We start from the raw sequence: 24678 nt of genomic DNA, 5'->3' as shown, positions 1-24678 counted from the left end.
TGGGTCTGAACTGAAGTGGTGAAGTGAGCTAAAGAATGGTGATGATTCAACCCAGATCTGTGACTGGGGGTGAGTGTTTGAAAAGTTTCAGCACTTCGTCCATCATCTCCTTGTGTTTGCATAGATTTTCTCGTGGCATTATATGAAGGCATCATTGGATCAGTTTTGTCAACGCTACCCATGATTACTCAGAATTTGTGCCCTGACTAAGGACAGTAATTTCCTTTGTTGACTCATCATAGATAGTCGTCAAAAGATAAACGTCATTTTTGTCTGTGCTAGGGGTTCTGCACATCACATTGCTGATGTTTTCCTCTTATTCCTGTTTTCGTGCAGTCAATTCTATTGGAAAGCCCTTTCTATTTTGGTGTATTGTGCCACATGCCAGAGTGCTGTTGGCATATAGGACTTCGAATAAAGGCAAGCCAGTTTAAACATTGTCATGTACAAGTTGTAACCACAATTTAACATAGGGTGCACCAAGTCCCAAACCATTTTTTCTGTTACATTGAGAGTTGCAGGACAATCTGGATGGGTCAAATGACTGTCTTTACCAGTATATACACTGAAGTATTGTGTGTATCCAGTTGAACTTTCACATAACTTGCATATTTTTAAGCCATACCATAAGTGCTTCATAGGTAAATATTTCTTTATTATAAGCCTACCCTTGTAGAGCAGGCGATACTCATGCATTGAGATGTTTTGGGTAAGCGTGTACACCTCAGAGAATTGCACAGAGGTTCAGTAAAAGGCCTGCTTTTGTGCAGCCAATCATGTCCTGGATGTTCCTTTGGGAGGGCCATGCTGTTGTCTTTAAAATGTAGAAATCCCAGGAGAAGTTTATATTTTTCTAGTCATTATATAAGCGAACAGGGGAGTGTCCAAAACCGGGTGCTTTGACCAGTATGACTTGATGCTGGGTTTTTTGACAAATCCTATGGCTAGTGTGAGAATCCAGAATATTTTCAATTTCACATTTTCAGTGGGAACCCTTGACTAGGACCTGGCATGCAAACACAAATTAGGATGTTGCTGAAAAACTGCATTGTGTACATATTTGTTTCTATTTTGGGGGCATTTTACAACAAAAGCCACAAGCAAGTCTTTTAGTGCTTCTGCTTCCCTAAATTCTTGAACAATCAGGGCAGTGCATCTTGCACAGTGCTGTAACCAAGCTAGTCCATGAGGGGGAACCAGAAAGTTAAGGCCCCAAACCATCGCTTTTGTTTTTCTAGAAGAACCCTCCTAATTCCCTGATTGATTTGGCTCATCTTAAAATGTTTAATCTCCCTTTTATACATTAACAGCTGCTCTAGGACAGAGCAGACTCTCTAGGCATGAAACAATAAGAACTGCCAGTCAGTCCAATAAAATATGCCAGTCAGCAACAATATCTCTCTCTTGGCGGCAGGTTCTATAGCCCTCCTCTTTTACTGTAAATGTTCTCATTTGTGGTCCTCCTTTCTACAGAACACTGGGAGGATTTTTGAGAGATTGCACAGAAGAGGATTATCACGTTAGAACAGGTAATCGTCTCTACCAAATATTCAGTCACACTATCTGTACATGGTTATTGTCATAGAGTGGCCCTGGGATGTGTTTTCCCTTTCTTATACCAAATGCACAACAACATTCTAAAACCCCTCTTTCCTTGGAAACACACTGTTTGGATTTCATGCTGACAAAACGATCTAAAACATGAAAATGCAGGCAGAGACTCAAAAATAGGCATGTTTGTTGTAAAGAAGTGAACTTTTGAGTCATGTGACAGAGGCTTCTCCCAACATTGGATTCAGGCAGTCTGAGCAGAGCAAGATGCAGGCCTTTTATCAGCAAAATGTAGAAACAATCCCCCCGGGGCAGAGGAAACCAGTGGCTGTTTGCAGTGCTTGCAAAGGCTGTCATCCACAGAACAATGACTCGCCTTCTCTCATCCACTCAGCACTGCATTTGTTTGAAGCCAATTCAACTATTTTCTAGAATGGCAGAGTACAGCACAGGTACAAATGGCTTCTAGATACTGTAAAGAATAGATAGAACGCAGTACGACACATCAACATTCCTCAAACCAGCTATCTCTCCGGTCACTCATTGATTTTATGGTTGTGTTTGATCCTAAACAGAGTTCTGATGCCTTTTAGCTAGGCTTAAGCTATAGAAATTCCACATACATACATAAAAGCCCCGTTTCAGAGTTCCCAGCTCAACATTTCTTCCAGGGCATCAGGACTTTTTCCTCTGGCCCGGACAGTGCAAAGGGAAAAGATCCTGTAGCCCTTGATACATCTCTGACAAAAAGCGACATGAACTCCTGGAGAGTCATTTCAGCACCTTCTGGCTCTTAGAAAGAAGATACTGATATAACATTCTCCAGTTGTGCATGCTGGTCTAGGTGTGGTGTGAGGATATGGTCACTGTTGGTGGTGTATCCTTGATTGACTGATGTTCATGTACTTTAGGTCTACTATATATTGGTGAGTAATAGTACAACAGTGACAATCCGTATCCAATATTTTAAAATAAGAAGATAGATTTTGATGGCTGGCAACTATAAGGTGAAGCTACTGTGAAAGAGGTTGCACTTTAGGGATATTTGTATATTGGAGGACATCACATATGCTCGTGATTGTGTCCAGCTCTTCAAGCATAACATCTTTAACCTTGATGAAGCATTGGGCCTGTGAAACACTAGTACATGGTCAATTGATACTTGATTCCGATAATGTAAGATGTCCAATTAGGTGTAAAAAATTAAATACTAAGGAATTATGAAGATGTAAGAATTTCTCCTTAGTGCTACTGGATGTGCAGATAGACCATTTTACCGAATGCGTATTTTGCTTGTTGGGGTACACCAATAAAAAGTTGTGTGTCATTTATCAAAGGTACCCTAAAAGCTGTCTGAATACTGACAATAAAGTTGGGAGCATCATGGATGTTTTACAGTGATAGATTTAGTGCTTATCAGCAGTTGCTGCTGGGCTACCTCTGTAAAGTGGGTGCTCACACCAACCGGAAGTCTGATTTCTGCTGGAACCTAGGAAGGCAAGAGACTGTGGATGGCATGCACCTATCTCCCAGAGAAGTACTGAGGAAACTCTGCCTCATTTTAAATCGCCAGTGTATCCATGCTGGCCTAGATTTAGACACCTCCTTGGCAGACTTTCAGGATTTAGTTTTCAGTTTGCTTAAATTACACGAAAACAATGAGAACTCCAGACAAAGTTATCTAATGCTTAGAAAAAGTGATGGAAACTGACTCCACAAAAATATATCATTTTCAGGAAAGACTCTTCTTTATGTAACATTATTTTCAGCATCAGAAGGCCAGACACGTTTTGTCTTTTCTGGGCCCCAATGCATGCTTCTGTGACCAGACTCCATATTGGACCTTTGCAGTAGTGTCTAGAGGAAAAGTGATGCCTGGCAGAAGGAGATTAAGAGAACAAACTGTATTCCTGAGTGTATTCCTAGTAGCTTTACAATTATTCCCTTGGTGATACCAGAAGAACATGTTACGGTCTAGACACTGTATTATCAATCTATTGTAATACTTGCCTTAATACAGGGCTGATGCGTTTACATGGGACATGGAAAATGGTCTTCTGTCGAGGAATCCTACTGTTTCAAGGATGCTAGTGCAAAGAGCGGTCCCTTTAGCTTTGAAGTCCTTTCTGCGCTTGATGAGATTGAATGCTATGAGACAAAATCCCGGACAGCAGCTGAAAGGTTGCTTCATACCTTGGTTGTGAGATGAGCCCTGACGTATTATCCTGACAAAATAAAAGATGTACATAAATCAAAACAGCTATTTGTGACTACTGGATCTCTGCACAGTTTTTGCATCCTGAGCAGACCATAGTCAGTTGGATAGTATCTGCAAGGAATCCTAAAACCCATTACTTTACATATATTACAACTAGTGGTGCCCTCGCGAGAAACATCCCAATCTCTACTTTCTGCAACTTTTTTCATAGCTTCTGGTGCAGAAGTAACACCAAAGTGAGTTATGCTTCCCTGTGCAATTTATTAGAATAACTTGTTCACCTTTTCCCCCACCTATTGTCCTCATTTATCAACCCTCTCAGTAGAAGTGATGTTCTATTCTAATGTTTATAACTATCATAGAAGACCTCATGATGGGGTTCTGGTTCTCCAGTATGAGTATCTTCTTCCAATTTATTAACATGCCATCTCCCTCTCTGTTATGCCAGGAATACATTTGGAAATTGGTTTGGTTTGATCCTTTTGTTGAACTTTTCAAAATGAACTGCCTTACTGACAGCAGTCTGTATTCTGGAACAATAAAGCACTTAGATTCCTTGAAGAAGTAATGTCAAGCCTCCGACATGGTTTTCTGATGGTTCGCAGGACAATCAAAGTCTGCTTTTCAGTAAAATGATTGTGTACTTTTCAGGCAAATGTATTTTATTGTACATAACTATTTCTGATTGACTTGCTTGAAGAAAAAAAGATTGGCACGTGTTGCCTCCTAAAGCTATTTTGAATACAAGATAATTGTCAGAAATGAAAATAATATGAAGTAAGTAGTCAAACTTATCACAAGTTGAAGAACATTGTAGGTTTATTGTAGTATTAAACGCCCATGACACAACACAGCTGTATACATCCTTCTCCACCCAACATCCTGGCAGCAACTGCTTACCGGTCATTGCCAGAACCTTAGTACCAATCCCAACTTCCCTTCACATTCTACTTTCCTACCATGACATCGCCATCTTGCCACTGAAATGTTCTGTGTTGTCTATAGCCCGCACACTGGTAGTGATATTGTAATGTGTATGACTTTAAGGAAGTCGCCCAAATTAGAGAAGTGGCTTTTATGAATAAGCACCTTGTCTTTACAAAAATTTCCAAACAATTTCTGTGAGCAGAAAATGATAGAATAAGACACAGATTATGTGTGGAATTTCCCTTATCTGCAATTGTTTGCTTATGTTAGATTGCTTTCAATGTGTTCACTGCAAAGCAGCTTAAGAAAGTTCAGACTGTTCATTGAACTACGCCAAGGACCATGTAAACCATCCATATAACCACAGGTATGTTAAGACCCCACCCAAACATTCAGTCCACTTCCCAAACAACAGATTTTTTTCTCTGATCAAAACTTGTATAAGTCAACCAGCAATAAATAGTCTTTATGAAGCAACTGCTTGTCTCATCTAATTCATAACATCAGCAGACACATTTCTTCTCAAATTCTGCACAATCTGCACCCCAGTCATCCATCTTCCCATGTAATACAAGTGAACAAAACCTCCACCCCACCTGCTGCCTCCACCTGCGTATGGCCTTTCACAGCAAACAAACTCTGCCCAACTCCCAAAGCTTCTCAATCAGCACTCACCCCTCAAGTCAACACATGTTCCATCCGAGCACCAGCTCTTAAAGTCAACACATTTCTTCCGGGAATTTAACATGTGAAAAACTGTTTACTTTCAAAGCACATATATCATATTAACTGCTTCAGAGTTGTTAATCAAATGAAACATACTGACTCACTCATTGCATGATCACACAAGGGAGTGGGAAAGCGGCCTTAAATCAACTCACTTTTTTGTTCTTGGAGTTCCTTAATCATCTGCTGTTACACATTGCACAGTGTACAGTCACACAGTGGAACGGAGTTGTTTTTCTCATTCTTATGCGTGCGCTGTGTTCATATTCACCAGCTTTGCGACTGGCCGGTTTCCTCCCATCACGGAGACCAGGAGTGCTTTTATCACATATTCTGTCAGTTTTGAAAATACGACTGTCCCGTTGTCTATATTTCAAACAGGCTGTAAAATGTGAGATTCCATGTGGGCGCAGTGCTTGTTTAAAGTTGTGGCATGTTCACTGGTTTCTTTCTCTCCCTTTATATTCCTTTTACTTTCAAGATGCAGCTCTTCTGGGTAGTGTTATTAACTGTATGTCTCCAAGTGCTTGTTGGTAATGCTACGACATAGGAACAATGGGTTTCTGCCACAGATTGTCCAAATTAAGTTCTGCTTCTGTTCATATCCCTTGCAGTTCTTGCTTAACTGTTGGTGCGACAATGGATGTGGCCCAATTTGCAGTTTTACTGTTACCTTACTACTCACCCTCACCCCCACTATTCACCCCGCAGTACACAAAATCTTCCCACAATGATTTATCAATCAAGGCTAGTATTTCCCCTCCCATGTCTACACTCCCAACTCCAGATTTATGTAAAAATCCACTTTTATTAGATCAAGTTTCTCCAATCTCAAAGGATTTTTTTTTCTCTACTTAAAAGTCAGCTCTGGTTCCCCCACTGACTGCTGCCCGCCTCATATTCTACGTGAAGCTTTCCTTACCTCTCCGGTTCCATCCCTTTTATTTCTGAACAATTCCCTTAAATTTGGTATCGTCCCCAGTACATTCAAAATTGCTGAGATTGTTCCCATCTTGAAGAAACCTAATTCGGATCTTCTGGTCCTCAGCAATTACCGCCCCATTTCTCTGTTGCCTTATTTAGGTAAAATTTTAGAAGCTCACGTCACAGATTGCCTTTGTTCCTTTATTGAACAATAGCACTTTCTTAACTCTCGCCAGACAAGATTTAGACCTGCCTATTCCACCGAGTCAGTCATTCTTGCAGTCCTGGATGAGCTCAGAGGGGGAGCTGACTAGGGCCTCACACAGGCTCTGGTACTCCTGGTTCTATCGGCTGCGTTTGACCATGATCGACTGTGTCGGCAACGCCGGTATCCAGGGCCTGGCGCTGAAGTGGATCTCTTCCTATCTCAGTGACCGATTTCAAGCAGTTCGTCTCACTAGTTTCTCTTCTCACAAAAAGAAATTAACTTGTGGGGTTCCCCAAGAGTCTTTCCTTTCGCCCCTTTTGTTTAACTTGTACCTCTTACCTTTGATCCGGTCCTTACGTGGAAAGATGGTCGAAACTTTCACCTATGCTGACGACTTACAGCTGGTGTTTGACATCAATTCTTTCACTTCCTCAGTGTTCAATTTCCAATCCACCTTGTTTTATCAGTGATTGAACGAATGATAATCAATTGAAATTAAATCCTGATAAAACTGAGCTTATTCTTACAGGTGGAATTGCAAATCCGTGGAATTCTAACTTTTGGCCTTCTATGCTGGGCATCCCTCCACTTCCAGGAAGCTCTGTTATGAGATTGGGGGTCCTGATTAGTAGTGACTTATCCATGAAGGCCCAGATCAGCTCAGTGGATCTCCACTAGTTTTTACCATCTACGAAGAATCTGTAAGATCAGCAGATTCTTGACCACTGAGGCCTTGACTCTGGTCATCGTAGCATTAGTAATTTCACACATTGGCTATGCAAACTCATTATATGCCGGTATTCCGGCATACCAACTGCAGCGTTTACAATTGGTGCAAAATTATTCGGCAAGGCTGATTGCCTGCCAGCCTAAACGACATCATGTTAAACCTCTGATGAAGAGTCTACACTGGCTTCTGATGGCCAAACGCTGCGCCTTCAAGCTGGGATGCACCATTTTTAAAGCCTTTGCCGGGAACGTCCCAGATTTTATTTCCTCGAGGATTCAGCACTACATTCCTTCTCGGAATCTAGGTTCCTCCAATTTAAATCTGTTGATTACCCCCTCGTTTAAGGGCAAAAAACATGGGCGGCTCAGATTTGCGGTCTTGGCTCCGCAATTTTGGAACTCGCTTCCTGTGGAAGTGAGGTTGGCAACCCCCTATGTGCAGTTCAGGAAATTGCTAAAGACTTTCTTATTTTCTCTGTCGTATCAGTAAAGTCAACTGTGTTGTTAATGCAGCTTCCTCTCTTGTTCTCAATGCCATGAAACCGCTTGGTGTATGTGTGCTTTATAAGCATTTTTAACATTAACATTTACAATATCACAAACTACATCTGAGATCACAGCCCTTGTGTGGGTGGGTGCCAAGGTTCAGGGTTTACTGTAATTCCCACCCAATTCCATTACTTGGGGAAGGTAAGATAGAATAAGTATGAACGGGTTTCTTTTTATTATAGATGTAATTTGTGCTGTTTCAGAGGACTACACCTTCCAGCAGATTCCTCACCATATAAATGATCCTTCCAAGCTTCTGACTGGTCCTTAAAAACTTTTCCCCAGCAATAACTCCCCAGCGCCACCAGGTGTCGCCATGTGGATCCAGCTGCGATGCAATCTTTGGAGATGAAGACACCAGATTATATAAGGTGGCACCCTCCATAGCATCCACCAAGCCCGGAACGGTTTCTCACTGTGTTTCACTGACAAAATTCCAAAGCATCTTACTACAACTAGGTCAAAGATCTCCTTCTGTCTTCCTCAAACCTTTCAGGTTTCAAGTCTTGTCACATATTCTGCCAGAGTGTGTCCTTTTCAGATCTACATGACAACTTCATGGAAAGTCTCGGAACGGAGCATGGCGCCACAACTTGCTATTCCTGTGCCTCCATGTACCCATGTTTCAGCGCTCCAATTATCATCTTGTTTGTGGTTGCTTTGTTCGCCCTAAGTTGGCAGGGTATGCTTAGACGTTTGCCACTGGATTCAAGCTACCCTGGCTGAAGAGGGCTGTTAGGCTGAAACCGGTCCTAGGATGCTTGTTTCCGGTCCAGGGAAGACATGGCTTGGCAGTTCGGACTGGACTGTTCCCATGAGGCACAGGGCCAATTCTGATTTGCATATAGCTGTGTCTGAACTGGGGTGGCGAAGTGAGCTAAAGAATGATGATGAATTCAACCCTGATCTGTGACTGGGGTGAGTGTCTGAAAATTTTCAGTGCTCCGTCCATCATCTTCTTGTGTTTGCTCAATTTACCCGAGGCCATTAAAGAATGTGAGACCTTGCTGTTTCTGGCTAATGCCTAAAGGCACATTTATAAGCAACCTTCTTCCTACATTGGTAAGTCTCCTGTTGGGGGAGGATCTTCTAAAAACAAATCTCACAAAAAATCACAACTTCCATAGGAAGGAGAAGGCATTTTCTTTCTTTAGGAAATGTTCCGACTCTCCCACTGTTCAGAGATTCGATGTTGGTCCCTAACACTGAAATTTCCCTCAGTGTTGGAGAAGATCCCAATGTTGAAAAACATGAGACTGGATTTCCTGTGTCCAACGGTCAACCCTGCACGGGTTCAAGCCTTCTGATATGCTATGATGGGTCTGTTCAGGGGCTGCCGTGCTATGGGGGGATGTTCCTGGAGGCTTGGTGACTCTGATGGCTTCAAACCCAGCGTCTTAGGATGCCCTGTTTCCAAGGACTCTTGTCCCAGCACCACAAAAGAGGTTGAAGCCTACCAAGGAGTTGTCTGATGTATGGTCATAGCCTCTTGCATGGCAAATCCACCTACAGAGCTGAGTATGGTGCCACTGTTGAAGCCACTGATGTGAGGGGGAAAGTTAAGGGGGCCCTTAATGCTGCTACCTTGGTAGAACACACCCCTAACCCTTGAAAGTTACCGGAGATGGAGGAGATTTTTCACTCCAAATGTAAATCTATGGCAATGCCTGATCAAGATTACGACCATACAGAGGTTGATGATATGGAGGTTGAACCCATTCTTACCAATTAGAATACAGATGCTGGCGTATATCTGGACTTGAAAAATGAAAGTGGCTTGGACGCATCACCAGAAGGTGATATGCCCTACTTCTCTGGCCCTGCTTCAGAGGAAGTTGTAGGAGTATGACTTTTGTACACAAAGCAGCTGAAGCCTTGGGATTGACCTTCTACTGAGGCAAAGTCAGACTTTTTGACAAGGATCTTACAACTCTCCTCCTTCGTAACAGAGTCCTTGCTTCCATTGGCTGTAGAAGAGAAACCCTTTTCGGGCCCTCCATTCCACAGACAGATTGGTAGATGCCATAGCTCTACTCCTAGTGATCCCCACTTTGTCTTGCCACCTCACCCATCACCAGAAAGTCTGGTTGAAACATTCTCCTTCAAGCAAAACCCAAATTGCCTCCTTATGACACTTTCTGAGAAAGACTTGAAGAAACCTGACCCTATGGGCTGTAAAGTCTACTTCTAGCAGCGTGGCCCTCTGCGCTGCTAATGCCATCCGCCTCCATGGTTGTTATGTTCATGTCTTATGGGAACTGGCGAAGCTTACGCTGATCAGCTTGCCAGACCATGTGAAATAGCTGTTTACAGATTTGGTCAAGGAAAGAGTGGATGTATTGAAACAGATCTTGAAATGCAGTGTATAAGCTGCAGATACAGTTTTCAGTCTGGAACACAGCTGCCATGGAGCATCGGTACACTTGGATTCTATCAACTAGATTCTCCGAAGATGTCCAAGCCACAGTCATTGACTTTCCCCCTAAATGGCTAGCGCCTGTTTGGAGAGAAAACTCCTTCCCAGAGCCCTGCAGCTTGTGCTTTTAGCCTAGTCTCTTCATTGCGTCAGTATGGAATGATTGTGGCTGCCCCAGAATGATGCAGTCCTGGCAGAGAGAACATTCTCAAGCTACCAAGACACTCCAGCCACTTTACTGCTTCTTTTGGAGCAGGTGTGTATGTAGGGGATAACAGAGACAGCAGCAGATGCAGTGTTCACCTTCCTCTGCTGGAGTTGCTGCCTCAAAAAGTTTCTGGCACCTTCCTTTCACTAGGACCTACTGACTGGTACACAACTCAATGTTGGAGGCGGGAGTCCTTGCCCTATTGAACAAAGGTACCATAAAGGTGGTGAACCCCGAAGAAAGGTGCACCAGATCCTACTTGATTCACTTCTAGGTTCCCAATAAAGAAGAGGTCTGAAACCCATCTTGGAAATTCTCCATCACAATCTTCAGGACAGTTATTTTTATCTTTCAGCCCAGAAGCAGTACTTGATGTTCACAGCATGATCCTTGCAGTTTGCCATTTTACCATTTGGACTGACGACCTCTCCATGCACCCTTAACAAAAGTGCTGGTAGTTATGGCATCTACATTGTAACAGTCAGGTGTGTTTTCAAACTGGAACAACTGAATAGTGAAAGCAGAGTCCACGCTGATTCTCAGGGATCACCTTCAGCAGGCAATGACTCTCCTCCATAATTTGGGCTTTACCTTTTCACCAATTGCCAATGCAGAATCTACCCTTGATGTGGGCCGTAGTAGACACAACTCTCAGAAAGACCTTTCCTCCTCCTCAGAAGCCTGCAGACATTTAGCAGGTGATATTGAACTTTCTGATTCAGGCTTAGATACCAGTTCTGCAGGTCTTGTGTCTGCTTGGCCTCCTAGTGCCATGCATCTTATTGGTGCCACATGCGGATAACAGATGTGGGCTGTCTGGTGAAGCTTTAGGTTTCAGTGGCTCCCTCATTTATAGGGTCTCACTGCTCAGGTGCATATTGCCCATTCTGTACACCTGGGAACTGCAACCTCTTGGTGGGTTTGCCTTTTTGCTCTCCGCAAGATCAGTCTACCATGGTCATGGACGTTTCCTAACTAGGCAATGGTGCTCATCTGGGTGACATGACGTTGCAGGGCCTTTGGTCCTTCGTTATCTTTGCAGAACCCACACGTAAAAGCACTTGAGCTGCATTCCCGCAGGTTTGGCTTCTGTCAAAATTGCTGCGGAAGGTGGGGGAGGATTTAGCACTGTCGATTCCAAATGCCCCAGAGTAGGAATGGGGGATTTAGTAGGACGTCTGTTTGCATTCAGCACTCAGCCTCCCACACCTGTCCCGTGAACAGCGAACTTTCTAGCGCAAGAGGATTGTCAAGCCCTCCACCACACTGCATAAACTTTGTGGCTTTACATGTGGAAAGCCAGTTAGCCTGCACTACTCCCAGGGAAGTGTCGCTTTAGGACTCATTCATAAGGTGAGGAATTTGCAAGAAGATCTTCTGCAACAATATTTCCTCTAATTCTAAATCTTCTTGCCGATTCCTCACCAGCCTCCCATGCTATGACTAATAAGATCCCAATGTATGCAAACATGTTATGTGCTGTGTTTTTTGCCTTTGTTGCTCTCTCGCTTCCCCTACACATGCATTGATGGGTCACAGAAAAAGTTCAGGAACTGATGCCAGTGCACTGGTTGGTAACTAATGTATTCTGGTGTCATCATATCTGGGCCATTGTGGCTGGAACCCTTTCCACATGGTAGCGCTGTACAGCTATTGTTTAGGAAAAGCCTTTCTGGACCACTCTGAAGCCTTGGATGATATTTCATAAGTTGAGGAATTTGTAGGAAGACTATGAATGCACCAGAATTATTGTTACAGAAGGTATGTAACTTTAACTTGTTGTTATCTAATGTGTCATTGTACGCATAAAAACATGTTTGATGTTTAAAACTTTGTTTGCGTGGATTGGGAGTAAAGATGGAAGTTTTACTATAACGTCTGAATATCATGTCACTTTAGGTTTTGTGTAGTTACAGACAAGGCACAGAGGCATCTATAAACTGTCCCAGCTTCCTTGACTGTCATAAAAATCTGGGTCAGGTAGTCCCGGCACCCTGTTCTCAATTGCAAACAGAGTCTTCTGCCATAGGACTTTTTGCCTTTGATCATGGCAATAGGCTCCCACACACAGTCAGAGCCTTCAACAAAGTGGGCTAGTGAACAATCTCCACTCTGCCCCCCCCCCCCCTTTTCGGTTAGGCAGTGGGGTAAATATTAACAAATGCCCCACCACTGTGCCAGGAGAGTTTAAATATATTGGATGTCGCCAACCATTGGTCAAGAGCATCAACTATTTTGTAACCTCACCTGATATTTGTGACATTTACAGATATTAAACCTTCTTTCCCTCGCCTTGTGCAAGACTAGAGGAATATACAGCCAATTGAACAGGGTGGGGGAGATGCTGGTGTTGGGCAGGGCTTGATGCAATGTCATTGTAAATTAACCATATTTATTACTTTATTGCAGTTTCCTTGGAAATAGCTACATTGCATTGTATATATTTGTCCTTATCTCTTCGATTGTAAATCTGATTACACCTCTCGCCCATGGGCGCGGTGACTGATACCAACAATCCCCACCCAAAGTTAAGGCACGTGGTATAAATACACCCCAATCCTACTGAACGCTAAAGGGAAAACAAACACAACTCTGCCTTTGGCAAGGTGAGAGGCAAAGAGAACTCCTACATCCTTGGGCAAGACTGGGACAAGCTTCTTAGAGCACTCCCCACGCTTGGACGACAGTAGAATGCATTCACCTCTGTTCTTAGGCTATAAAGGGGCCAACAACAACCCCCTATGCCAGCTCAAGAAAATATTTTACCCCTGCCCTTTATGCGATGGAGGGCTCAGTGCCCATAATGCTCCAAACCATTCAGCAAGGCAGGGGGCAGTGACTAATGCCTCCCTTCCTCCTTTAAAGAATACTGAGATTGCTTATGGCCCAAAGGCACATGGACAGCTCTCACTTGTCCCAGGCCTTCTTTGTCCTTCTAAAACTAGACAGTGAAGAATGCACGCACAGCTCACGACAGCCCTGCCACCTTTTCCAGAATAAGGAGCTCCGCCTTTTCTAAATGGGGCTTGCCTCAGACATTAGAGAACAATGGTTCCTGTGGCATAATTACTTATACAAAATATATTTAGTACAACAGCTAAATAGCACTATTAATTTAACAGAAAGGGGTTGGTAAAGAAAAAGCACACTTATACCAATTTTTAGAAATTACTCTTGTATTTCAAGTAGAACAGATAGTCTTATAATTATAACAGCGACATATTTACAAAAAAAGTGCAATGTGTCCCCAGTGGTATTGTGAGCGAAAAACACAGAACATAAGACAATGAGTGATCTGTACAATTTTCAGCTATGGATATTTACAAAGGGAAAATGACCAAACACAATAGTAAATCAATTATAATCAGTGACTATCTACAATCATAGAACACTGTGCTTGAGAGGTTCATTCCCTATGGCGTCGACGGCGTTTCGACCTGTTGGATGAGGGTCTCGTCAGGACTAAACAGTGAGGGACATCTAAAGGGAAAGAGAGAAGTGTGTAAATATGTGTATAGTCGCATTAATTGATAGTTATATGTGGACTAAGGTAAAAGAATTATACCTCGCGGTGTCTTTAAATTACGCAACCCATGCGTGACGAAATAATTGAATTAACTTACAGTATACCCAGCCGGGCACTGTCAGGAAGCAAGGTAGAATATGCGTTATTCAAACACGTACTTCAGATTAGGCATTTGTATGTAAATAAGTGGTCGTATTCTATGACTTACCACTGTAGATGGATTGCGTGGTAGTCTTATATTTGGGGCTGGTGGTCAATGCGGTTAGGGCGAAGAATAAACAGGAATATGCCTGGTGACAGAAAGCCTTATGGTCAATATGAGGCTCAGTTGTTATCGGGATCTCTTTAAAACTAAAGGGTTAGGCGCTTACCTGCTCGCAAGACTCGGTCCGCACAGTCGCGTTTTTTCCGGTCGTCTGTGTAGTAACAGATTAGTTCCGGGTGTTGGACGTCATCACGTTTATAACGTGATGCGTGCGGTGCGCGCGCACTGGAAAAGTTGCGTAATTTAAAGACACCACGAGGTATAATTCTTTTACCTTAGTCCACATATAACTATCAATTAATGCGACTATACACATATTTACACACTTCTCACTTTCCCTTTAGATGTCCCTCACTGTTTAGTCCTGACGAGACCCTCATCCAACAGGTCAAAACGCCGTCGACGCCATAGGGAATGAACCTCTCAAGCACAGTGTTCTATGATTGTAGATAGTCACTGATTATAATTGATTTACTATTGCGTTTGGTCATTTTCCCTTTGTAAGTATCCATAGCTGAAAATTGTGCAGATCACTCATTGTCTTATGTTCTGTGTTTTTCGCTCACAATACCACTGGGGACACATTGCACTTTTTTTGTATATATGTCGCTGTTATAATTATAAGACTATCTGTTCTACTTGAAATACAAGAGTAATTTCTAAAAATTGGTATAAGTGTGCTTTTTCTTTACCAACCCCTTTCTGTTAAATTAATAGTGCTATTTAGCTGTTGTACTAAATATATTTTGTATAAGTAATTATGCCACAGGAACCATTGTTCTTTGGATAAACATATTGCCCTGGTTCCGCCGTGAGTAGGGTCCCCCTTGTTCCCCCTTTTCGCATCAGGCATTAGAGAAGCAGTGGCTCTATCAAAATCAAGTTAATATCCCAAAAAAGGTCATTTATGGTTGCCAGTTCTGCAATGGGGCACATAGCAGAAAACCTAAAGTGACATGAGAGCACACTTGCAGGTCATATCTTACACTAAGGTCTCACCCTGACATACTCCTGTCTCCCTATACACTCATACCATCATTGAAGACTTTCATACATACAAAGCCATACAAATCTACAGTGATGTGAATAAGTAAGTAAAACCTGTTAAGATTCTGTGGTTTTACATGTTAAAATACATTTGTCAATCTTATAATGCTCACCAGGTTCTAACAGTAGATAAAGCTAACCTTATTTGACAAATACCATAACCAATTTCACTTTGTCAATATTCAGTAAAGCAAAAATCAGCCACCCTTGAGTAGGCTTTTGTGAAAACATTAGTGCAGTCTTTGATTCAGTAACGTGTGGAACTTCCTTTAGTATCCATAACTTGAAGTAACCATTTCCTGTAAGAATTATCAGTCTCTCATGTCTCCTGGGAGGGGTTTTGGCCCACTAATCCTTGTAAATCTCCTTAAGCTCCATGTTTTTGAGGGAAGTCATTAATGCACAACTCTCTTTCACTATCGCCAAAACATCTCAATGGGGTTGAGGTCTGCATTTTGAGTTGACCATTTAAAAATTCAGATTATTTTCTTTCCCAGTCATTCAGTTATAGATTTACTGATGTGTTTTGCATCAGAGTCCTGTTGCATGATCTATTTTCTGCTATGATGTACACTGAGAGATGTTCTGGGATTTCCCTCTAGAATGTGCTGTCAAAGAGAGAGGAGTTCATGGTGAACTGATGTTGAGGCATCCAGACCTTGCTGCTACAAAGCAGGTCCACTACCCCCACATAAAGTAGGAACAGTGAGAAGAGGAAACCTAGGGTGCCGGTACCACTTTCCCAGACATGCTTGCTTGACTTTTGGGAATCACTTTGCTCTGTAAATTCTCGCCCTCCTATAAAGCAAAATACTGCCTCTCCTTATCATTGTCTACCTTTAACTCTAGCTACTGCACAGGCCGAACTTGGTTTTCAACAGTTTCCCCTTTGCTTCCATCTTTGAGCAATGTGTCAGTAGACAACTTGAAGACAAACCGTGACGGAGTTTTGAAGGGCATGCTCAGGAGATACTCTGTAATTCAGAATCCCGCATCCGTGCCTCCCTGGTTGATGGTTCTTCTCTGTGAAACATTGCACGTGGCAGCAGATATTCCTGTCATGGCAAACCACTTTCATTGGGCCATTACGGGTTAATTAACTACAAGCCCACTCCATGCGAGACTCTTGAAGGTAGGGTGGTGGTTATCATTTTATACTCATAGACTCTGCACCGAACTTACTAAACAAAGTTCACTCGTAGCGAGTGCACTACAACTCTTCGTTCATCTTCCTTTTAAATCCAGCTTTCGGCACATGCATTCGCTACCACCTAAGTATTCACTTGCAAGGCTTTTTCCTCCATTCCCGTTTTCCACAACAATCGGGGAGTGGTGTCTGCTTGACAGTAGCTTTCTCAACTGCTTTTCTCTGGTTGGAGCCATGTGCTTCAGGCCTGTTTTTCTTTTGGGCTTGGGAGCTCCTCATTCAGCACAGGCTGTCTGGTTGTGAAAGACCTTTTGTGGGCTTACCATCAACTTACAGTAAACTTAAAGCCTGGTCATTACTTACCATTGGTTGGCTTTATTGTCAGTCGTTTGCTTGCTTCTTATTTGATTGCTTGCTTTCCTCTTCTAGTGCCTTGGAGCGTAACTTCTGTACCATCCTTTTCATTTTCTGGCTTTTATACATCCACTTAACTTTTATGGAGCTATTTGTCTTTTTTGTTAAGCATGCTGTGAGAGTTCATGTGTTTTCCAGCTCTCTCACGAACGTGGTTCTCCTCTTACGCACTTCAAGAGAGTTCACTTGTTTTCTATCTCTCTGCCTCATGTGCTTCTCCCCTCCGTGCTCCGTGTTGCTCTCTCCCTGGTATGCTGCTCTCTCTCTCTCGCTCTCCTTTTCACCAGTCCACCGCATAGCTCATGCTCTCTTCCGTGTGCGCTGTTTTTTGCCTCTTCCTCCACTGCTCCCCCATCTCTTGTGGGCTTTTGCATTTTTTTAAACCTTACTTGTTTTGATGGGCCCAGCATCTGCCAATTACTGGGCTCTCCACAGAACAAAAAAAACTTTTTTTGCACTGACTATTTACAATATATATATATATATATATATATATATATATATATATTTCCTGAGATAAGTGGAATCGGTCAATAAAAAAATGGTGTCTCTATTATTCCCTATGCATGTGCATGTAGGTTGACGTGCGCATAGATGTCATAATGTATTTGCATGCTCACAGAATAGCTATTCCGGCAATAGTAGCTGGGTCTTAGCAATGTTTTTTCTTTTCTTCTTCTTTTTTTTTTTTTTTTTTTTTTTGCTGATGCTGCACAGCATAAGCAAAAAGCATTTTGCTTTTTTTAAAAAAAACATTGGCATAGCCTGTAGGTCTACCAGGCAAAAGCTATTGGCTTTGTCGGTGCTTAATATGTTTTTGGATCAGGTAGTGATGTGCCAAGGAAATTAAGTGTTTTACAGTTTGTGTATGATGAAGAGGTGCTGGAACAGAACAGACGACCTTGTGCTCTGCAATCGAAATGGCGGTTCTGTTCCCTGTAGCTCTCTCGCTGCCCATGCCTCTGCTCTGCTTAGATACTGATGCCAGTGACCACTGCACAAGACTGAACGTGGCAGAGGCAGCTGAAGACTTGTGTGAATTAGGTTGGTGTAGGTGAACATTTACTATCCAAGGCAAGGCGGCTCTTTCTAACTGGACTTTACTCGTAGTGGTTCTGTGGCACGATTGCAGCTGAAACAACTGTGCCCTTACTGCCTCACCCGAGTCTCTGCCTGCTGTTTCTGAAAGGTACAAAGTTATTTTCTGATTTAAATCAAAGCACAAGGCTATGATGACTTCAAGATGTTGGCAGAATTGAGTCGCAATAGACAGAAAGTGAGGCATACTGTATTATAAATGTAAGAGTGTTTTTGGTGATGATTTTAATCATCAGATGGTGAGTTTGACTAAGCTATTTTCTGATTTAAATCATATCTGCATATTAACATGAACCTGTTGCAACTGAAATGACAATATTATGATGTATAGGACTCTGTTCATTTTGATCTATGCCAAACTAGGCCTTACCTCTATTTTGTATTAAAATGTCTGTTGCTTCATAATATTGATCGTGTATGAATATTTCTCATTTACATCACACGTAGCAGAAGATGTACTGTTTGTTTTGTAATAATACGATGTTCTCAAAGAACTCCAGAGGAAGCCTTTAGAATACTTTTCACGGCTCTTCCTCTTTGTGCACTATAGTCCATTCACTTATGGGTCTTGCCATTGTTTTTGTCTGACACCTCTGATGACGTTAGGAGAGAAGGGACATAATTAATATTTGTTTAGGGGGATAGTACTTGGGTGGTGGTATTATATGACATTTTAACGTACTGTATTTTGATTTGCTGTCATATTGCTTCGTTTGCACACTCACTGCTGACTTTGCAATGCTTTCAATGGTGAAAACAACTAGAAAAAGTCCTTTTATCTATGGATTTGCTGCACATTTTGGACTCAGTCTATTATTCAGATTTTTGCATTGGTATATCTATCTTAAATGCTAAAGACTCCTTATGACAATTGCACTTTAATATTTTACTGAACATTCGTGGTTTCCCTATTTACTGATCTCGAAACCCCTTTTTGAGTCAGTCTTATGATTGGCTGTATTTTGAAATGCTGTTTTGAATCTTGCCTTTATGGACACATTGCCTCATCTATTCTTCAGGATAAACCTGTTGCCTTCCCTCCAATGGCAGCCCAGCCAATTACCACGCATCAGGGGCTAAACAAACGCATTTTAGTGTGGCGTCTGCATCCCAGCATTAAAATGCATTAGTCACGCATGTATAGCGCTGCCCTAACACCCTGAGGCATGCTGACTGAGGAGCTGCATTAACAGAAGGCGCACTGCTGGCAGTGACCGAGTGCACCCAGTGCTGCCCGCGACTGAACCTGCTGTAGTCAAAATGCAACCTGGCCTTCATTACAATCCGATATTAGGCAATGAATTTCACTCAAGTACAAAGTTATTTACAACTAGCAGCCCGTCCCGACCTTGTCCGGGAGCTTTCAGGCTTACCCCTACCCCCGCCTGCCCCGACATTGCCCAGCAGCCCGTTCCCCCGCCCGCCCCCCGCCTGCCTCCTGGCCCGACCCTCGCCTGGCCTAAGTCTATGGAGGAGTTAGTGCCAGTCCCCCGCCATCCCGCACCCCCGCCTGCCCCGACATTGCCTTTTGTAACTCTCCTTCCCCCGCCTGGCCTGACACCCGCCTGCTTACCTCAGCCGCGGCTCCTGAGTTGACAACACCTCGCCGCTTTGCTCCTCACCTCCTGTTCGCCGCCGCTCCTCCCCCGCGCCATGTCCGCCTCTCCGCTGGTCGCACCGCCGCTGGCCTGTCCGCTGCTCCTCACGTGACCGCTCCTCCCCCGCGCCATGTCTGCCGCTCCTCTGACGCCACTCCTCGACGTGAGCACGCACGTCGCGGCCAGCGCTACTTTGGGGGGACTACTGTGTTTTTAAAATACATTTTTTAAATAAGGTTTCTTTTTTTACTTTATATAGCCTATAACCATCTACACACCCTGACGATTTCTACGGTGTATCGGGTGTGTAGATTGGCGCAGTGGTTCCGGAGTTTACCCGCCTCAAAGCCTGAAAGTTTCTTCTTTATTATAGTAGTATAGATAATGACACGGGCAAAGGGTGGCCGAAACTGAACCACTAAAGCAGAGCCTGACTGCTCCCCATACCACATAGTCTGTCCCACTTCCATTACACCATAGGTTTCAATAAACAAACACACATTCTATTCAGGATCACCCAGCGTGCACTCTTGTGAATAAGGAGGGTGGGTTGTTTTTCTGGCAAATGGTGCCTCCCCACCATGACCAAGAAAAGTGATTGGCCCTTAAGACACTGAGGTGGCAGCAGGAGTTGTTTCTGTTTGTCGTGCCCGCTGCCACCATCGTGGAGCCTCTAGTCCACCGGTGACCCGTCAGTGCTGCTTTCTGAGCATTGCACATGACTGGTACCAGTCATGTAGTGGCGCAGCAAAGGTTAGCCATAACATGGATCAATCCAGCCCTGGTGTGTGTGATTGACAGCACAGAGAAAATTTCGAGTTCTTCTATTTTAGAGAGATTCATTTTGATTTCTTCCTTTCCTCTTATTTAGGTTAACTGGGCAAGATTTATTTTATTTGTGTGTACAGTTTGTTGCGACCATAAGGCATTGTGATGATTTTATTCACGAAGACGTCACACTGCAAATGGTTACTTGTTACTAGAGAGCTGTGCAGGAATTGGTGAGACATCACAACGAGTCACGCTGTCATTGATTGGTCTGCTGCTTCTGTAGGTTGGGCTGTGATTGACTGACCTTTGCCATAGCGGTACTGTGATTGGTTGGTTGTTCAGTTGTTTTTGTTTTGTTCTTTTTGCATCGTTTGTGTATAGTCTGATCGATGGGAAAATGGGTGCTAAGTTTCTATGTTTCCTACTGCGCATGGTGAAAAGTTTCGTACTTAAGATTCTCCTGCATATGAGATGATGGGGGCGTGGGTTTTCCTACATGCATGTGCTGGCAGCAGGAGATCACATGGCAAGAACGTGCAATGTCCTGTAGATGGTACTTTTAATATCAGAAACTAAGCTTAACTACTTGAGGCATATGATGTGTCAGAGAAAGTTTCAACCTAGACCGACATTTTTTTTTATGAATAGGATCAAGTAGCTACTGAGATGGAAAGGGAGACAATGAGAAAGCAGACTGGTATTTAAGTGAGTCAATGGTTAGAAGCCAAGTGGGGCATACGAAGTAAGTAATGGTGAGAAAACACAATGCTGAGAGTGGGTGTATTTCCTGCAACAGTTACTAAGACATACAAAATAAAATTGAGAATAAATCTGATTAATCTAAAAACAAGAAAAGAAAAAGTCGCAAGGAAACTTATTGTGATGAGGAGGATAATTTCCTAAATGATCTTTTAGATTCAAAATCTCCTCCTTTACTGACGACACACAGACAACAAAACTGCCAGCACATGATATGGGTGAAGGTGAACCAAGCATGGCACGTATGTGATAACATTACAGGGTGCATCGACTGAGAGCGCTGGGACCAGTTGTACCTTGTCCTAGTGGAATTATTGCTGCATCTGCTATTGATAGGGGTGTTCCAGTTACTGAGGCTGTCGCTTCTACAAAACCAGAAATTAATATTGAGAATATAAAAATCGAGTTTGGAGAACTTTTACAGGGTACGATTCATGCAGAAAGTTTGTGTAAAATTCAGATGTTGAAATATTTGATATGGGGGGAGGAAGGGAGGGAGAGAAAGAAGAAGAAAGGTCTACTGCCTCTATGAGCACATATCAAAGAACTAGTTGACAGCATAAACAAGCACTGGAAAAGCCAATAGATCTCGCCTATGCAAGAGCTATTGGATTTGCCAATGTATGCACAAGAGTGGCTGCTTTTCAGCATGGCTATAAGTTAGTGGCACAGAGGAGCGCTCTGTGGAGTGTCGTAGAGTGGAATGGCGAATTGTGGAGTAAAGTGTTGTAGAGTGCCAGCAGGACTGCTTTTTTATAAATCCTCCCCAATATATTGTATATAGTATACGTCGAGCGCTAATTTAGTTTTACATTTCAAAACCTGCCAGGGCTGTGAACTGTTAAGAGGGTGTCATCCTATGTATTTCCATCTGCTATCATGTATATATTTGCAAATTAATGTGTAGCATTGAGTAGTGTATGTGTAATAAATTACTTTTCCTTTTCATAATTAAAAGCATGGACTGGATAGTGATTTATTGGGTGGTTTTAGTTACCGAGCCGGCTCTAGGACAGTGTGACCAGTGCCACTGCACCCGGTGCTAACTTCAAGGGGCGCAGAGTTTGCAAGTTTATTTTGGTTTTAAAAGCAGGTTTTAATTTTAAAGGCACTTGCCGCCACGTTCCTTGCCTCAAACAATTTCCAGGCAACAATAAAAATGTCAAGATAACTACTGTGATTAATATTCTTGCTGGAGAGCGATCATAGTTTTATCTGGTTGAGGTTTTGGCGGGTCATAAAACAGCACAGAGGGTTATTATGCCTGCTGCTGTGAATGGGTACCATGCTGATCACAAAATGCATATAATGTAAATAGGTCAGTGGGTTACTGCTTTTCTAAGAGACATACTTTTGTTACTTGCAGTTTATAAGTTAAAATCCTAATATAGAACAGCGAATTATTAAATGTCATCAAATAACTGTATGCACACTGCAAAGTATAGATTAGAGCATAGTTTAATGTTGCAGAAAGGGTTCAGTTGGGTAGAAATCAATTCCTTTTATTAAAGAGAACTCCCAACTATGGTGTTCCGTTTTCAATTCTAAGTTTGTGCTTCTCCACACCAAGCACTCTTAAACTATGCTGCCTACCAGTATGGATGAAATGTTAACTTCTACACCTTGTAGGCCTCTGGCTTATGTAACATTTCCTATACACTGATTTACACGTGTATGATTGATTCTCTCTGTGTAATGTGTGTGTGAATCAAAGTGCTCTAACTCCCTACACTGGCATGAGTGGTGATACATAATTAAATGCATCTAAAAGAGAGTAGTTATGGAGTCTTGAGAGGCACTGTTAAAAGGTGGTGGTGAGGGAATCTGTGGCGGAGGTGGTTACCGCCTGCACCACATATGGAGGGCACCAACATACATTGTCACACCGAGCACCACCGGCACTAAAGCTGGCCCTGGTTAGTTGCTACTTAAGGCAGGGGTACTAATCTACACCACCTCCCCTGAGTAGTCCATGGACTGTTTTTCCCTGCTACCCTGAGAGTCAAGTGCCACAAGTGGTGCTTATTTTCAAGTAAAGGGTGATTGTGCTCACTGATTGTGAATGGTCCACGTCTGCACAGCCAGTAACCCCCTTTTCAACCATTCTCTCACTAAAGGGCACCCAGAAACCCCATGCAGGTCTGCACACTTTATAGCCTGTCTGCTATGAAAAACTATGTCTATGCCACAGTGTTTCTGCTGTTGTCAAACAATCTTGGGCACCCATCGACCCTCCCTGATCTGCTAACCCGTCTGTTCCTCTTTGCCTTCTCTTCCGACTCCTGTGCGGATCACGGTTCTCTGGTTTTTGTAATGCTTCAGTCTCTGAAGATATGCAAGCCTTCCTTAACTGGAAAAAATCGTAATGGCCAGAACGTGCAATATGCTCCTGAAATCGGTCCGTATCTCTGTGCTTAACGAGAATGGACACAAAGGAGGTGTCGGCCAGGCTGACGCTGAGCGTAGCAGAGGCTTCTTGGGGTGTGACGATGGATTATTTCGGGAGCCAGCGTGTGCCTTGTCAAGACACCCTGCTTCCGGGCCTTTATAAATCACTGTTATCAGGTGAAGTGGGAGCTAACCAAGTGCAGAACTCCCAGAATGAATGTCAAATGAAAGGTCTTGGCTGAAAATAGTGTCCTGGTGACATGGGGCGAGGTGCAGCACTAAGGGAGATGCGTTTGACCGAGGTAAGGAGGCTGGTCTGCGAAGACAGGGACTGATGATGAAATAGAGGAGGGGGAGGCGTGAGGCGAGAGGCGCTTGAAATAATGCAGTGCGCAGTGGCAGTCGCCTTTGGCAGGACACAGTACTTCGAGTGACTTTAAATAAATACTTTGTGTTTTTTAAATAGAGACAGGGCCCACCAGGGGTTGCCTTCCTCCCACCGTCCCTCGCCTGTGCGGCTGTGCCGTTTTACAACATGTGTAGGAGTCTTTCGAGCTGACACACTTATTCACTCAGTAGAACAGTAACGCAGACCCTCCAGCCAGCCCCACACCTGCCCAGTAAAGACAGCCAGGCTGGTAATTCCTTCCTTCCTTTGGCTCCGAAGAAACCAGCCCGGGGTTGTCCATTGTTCATTTTACATCTTACTGCCTTGGACAGGAAAACGCGAACCTTTTAGTGCCCTGTGAGGCCACCTCTGTTTCTAAACTTTCTGCTGCGCTGCTGTGTGTAGTGCGGGGTGGGCTGCCGGCTTCCGTCCGCCTCAGACACTGGCATCCCATCTGGAGCGGGCACTCAGCGGCATCGCCTCTAAGTGGATCCGGTTAATGTACATAATGTGACAGCCGTGCGCGCGATGCTGCCTAACTGCCTAGAGCTGATGGATGGCGCGGGAGGTGTGTGCAGGTTGTCTAATGCTGCCGTGTTTGCTTTCTCCTCTCCCGCAGGAAGCCCCCCGTGCCGCGCCGTCCTCCAGTGGCTGCTGGCTGACAACGCCCGGGTCGATGCGGTGAAGGAGCAGGAGCTGTCGGCGGCGCAGGGCATCGCTCCCGATGGAAGGGACGTCCGTCTGCGTGTCACCGAGGCAAGGATTGATCACCCTCCCCAGGCCTGTCGCGCCCTCCCCACCGGGCGGAATGCTAAATGCAC

At 43.5% G+C, this 24678-nt stretch overlaps 1 protein-coding gene across 1 annotated transcript in view; it reads left to right on the top strand.

The window, feature by feature from the left end:
• Nucleotides 1-24678, top strand: part of LOC147661219 (Fanconi anemia core complex-associated protein 100-like) — a 300048-nt gene that overhangs the window by 244709 nt on the left and 30661 nt on the right. The window contains exon 7 of the mRNA XM_086951228.1: nt 24477-24613. Coding sequence (XP_086807354.1) covers nt 24477-24613 — 137 coding nt within the window. The remainder of the gene's footprint in view (nt 1-24476; nt 24614-24678) is intronic.

The sequence above is a fragment of the Lissotriton vulgaris genome, unplaced genomic scaffold (genome assembly GCF_964263255.1).
Source record: "Lissotriton vulgaris unplaced genomic scaffold, aLisVul1.2 SCAFFOLD_439, whole genome shotgun sequence".
Classification (NCBI taxonomy): Eukaryota; Metazoa; Chordata; class Amphibia; order Caudata; family Salamandridae; genus Lissotriton; species Lissotriton vulgaris.
This window is presented reverse-complemented; position numbering and strand designations above follow the sequence as displayed.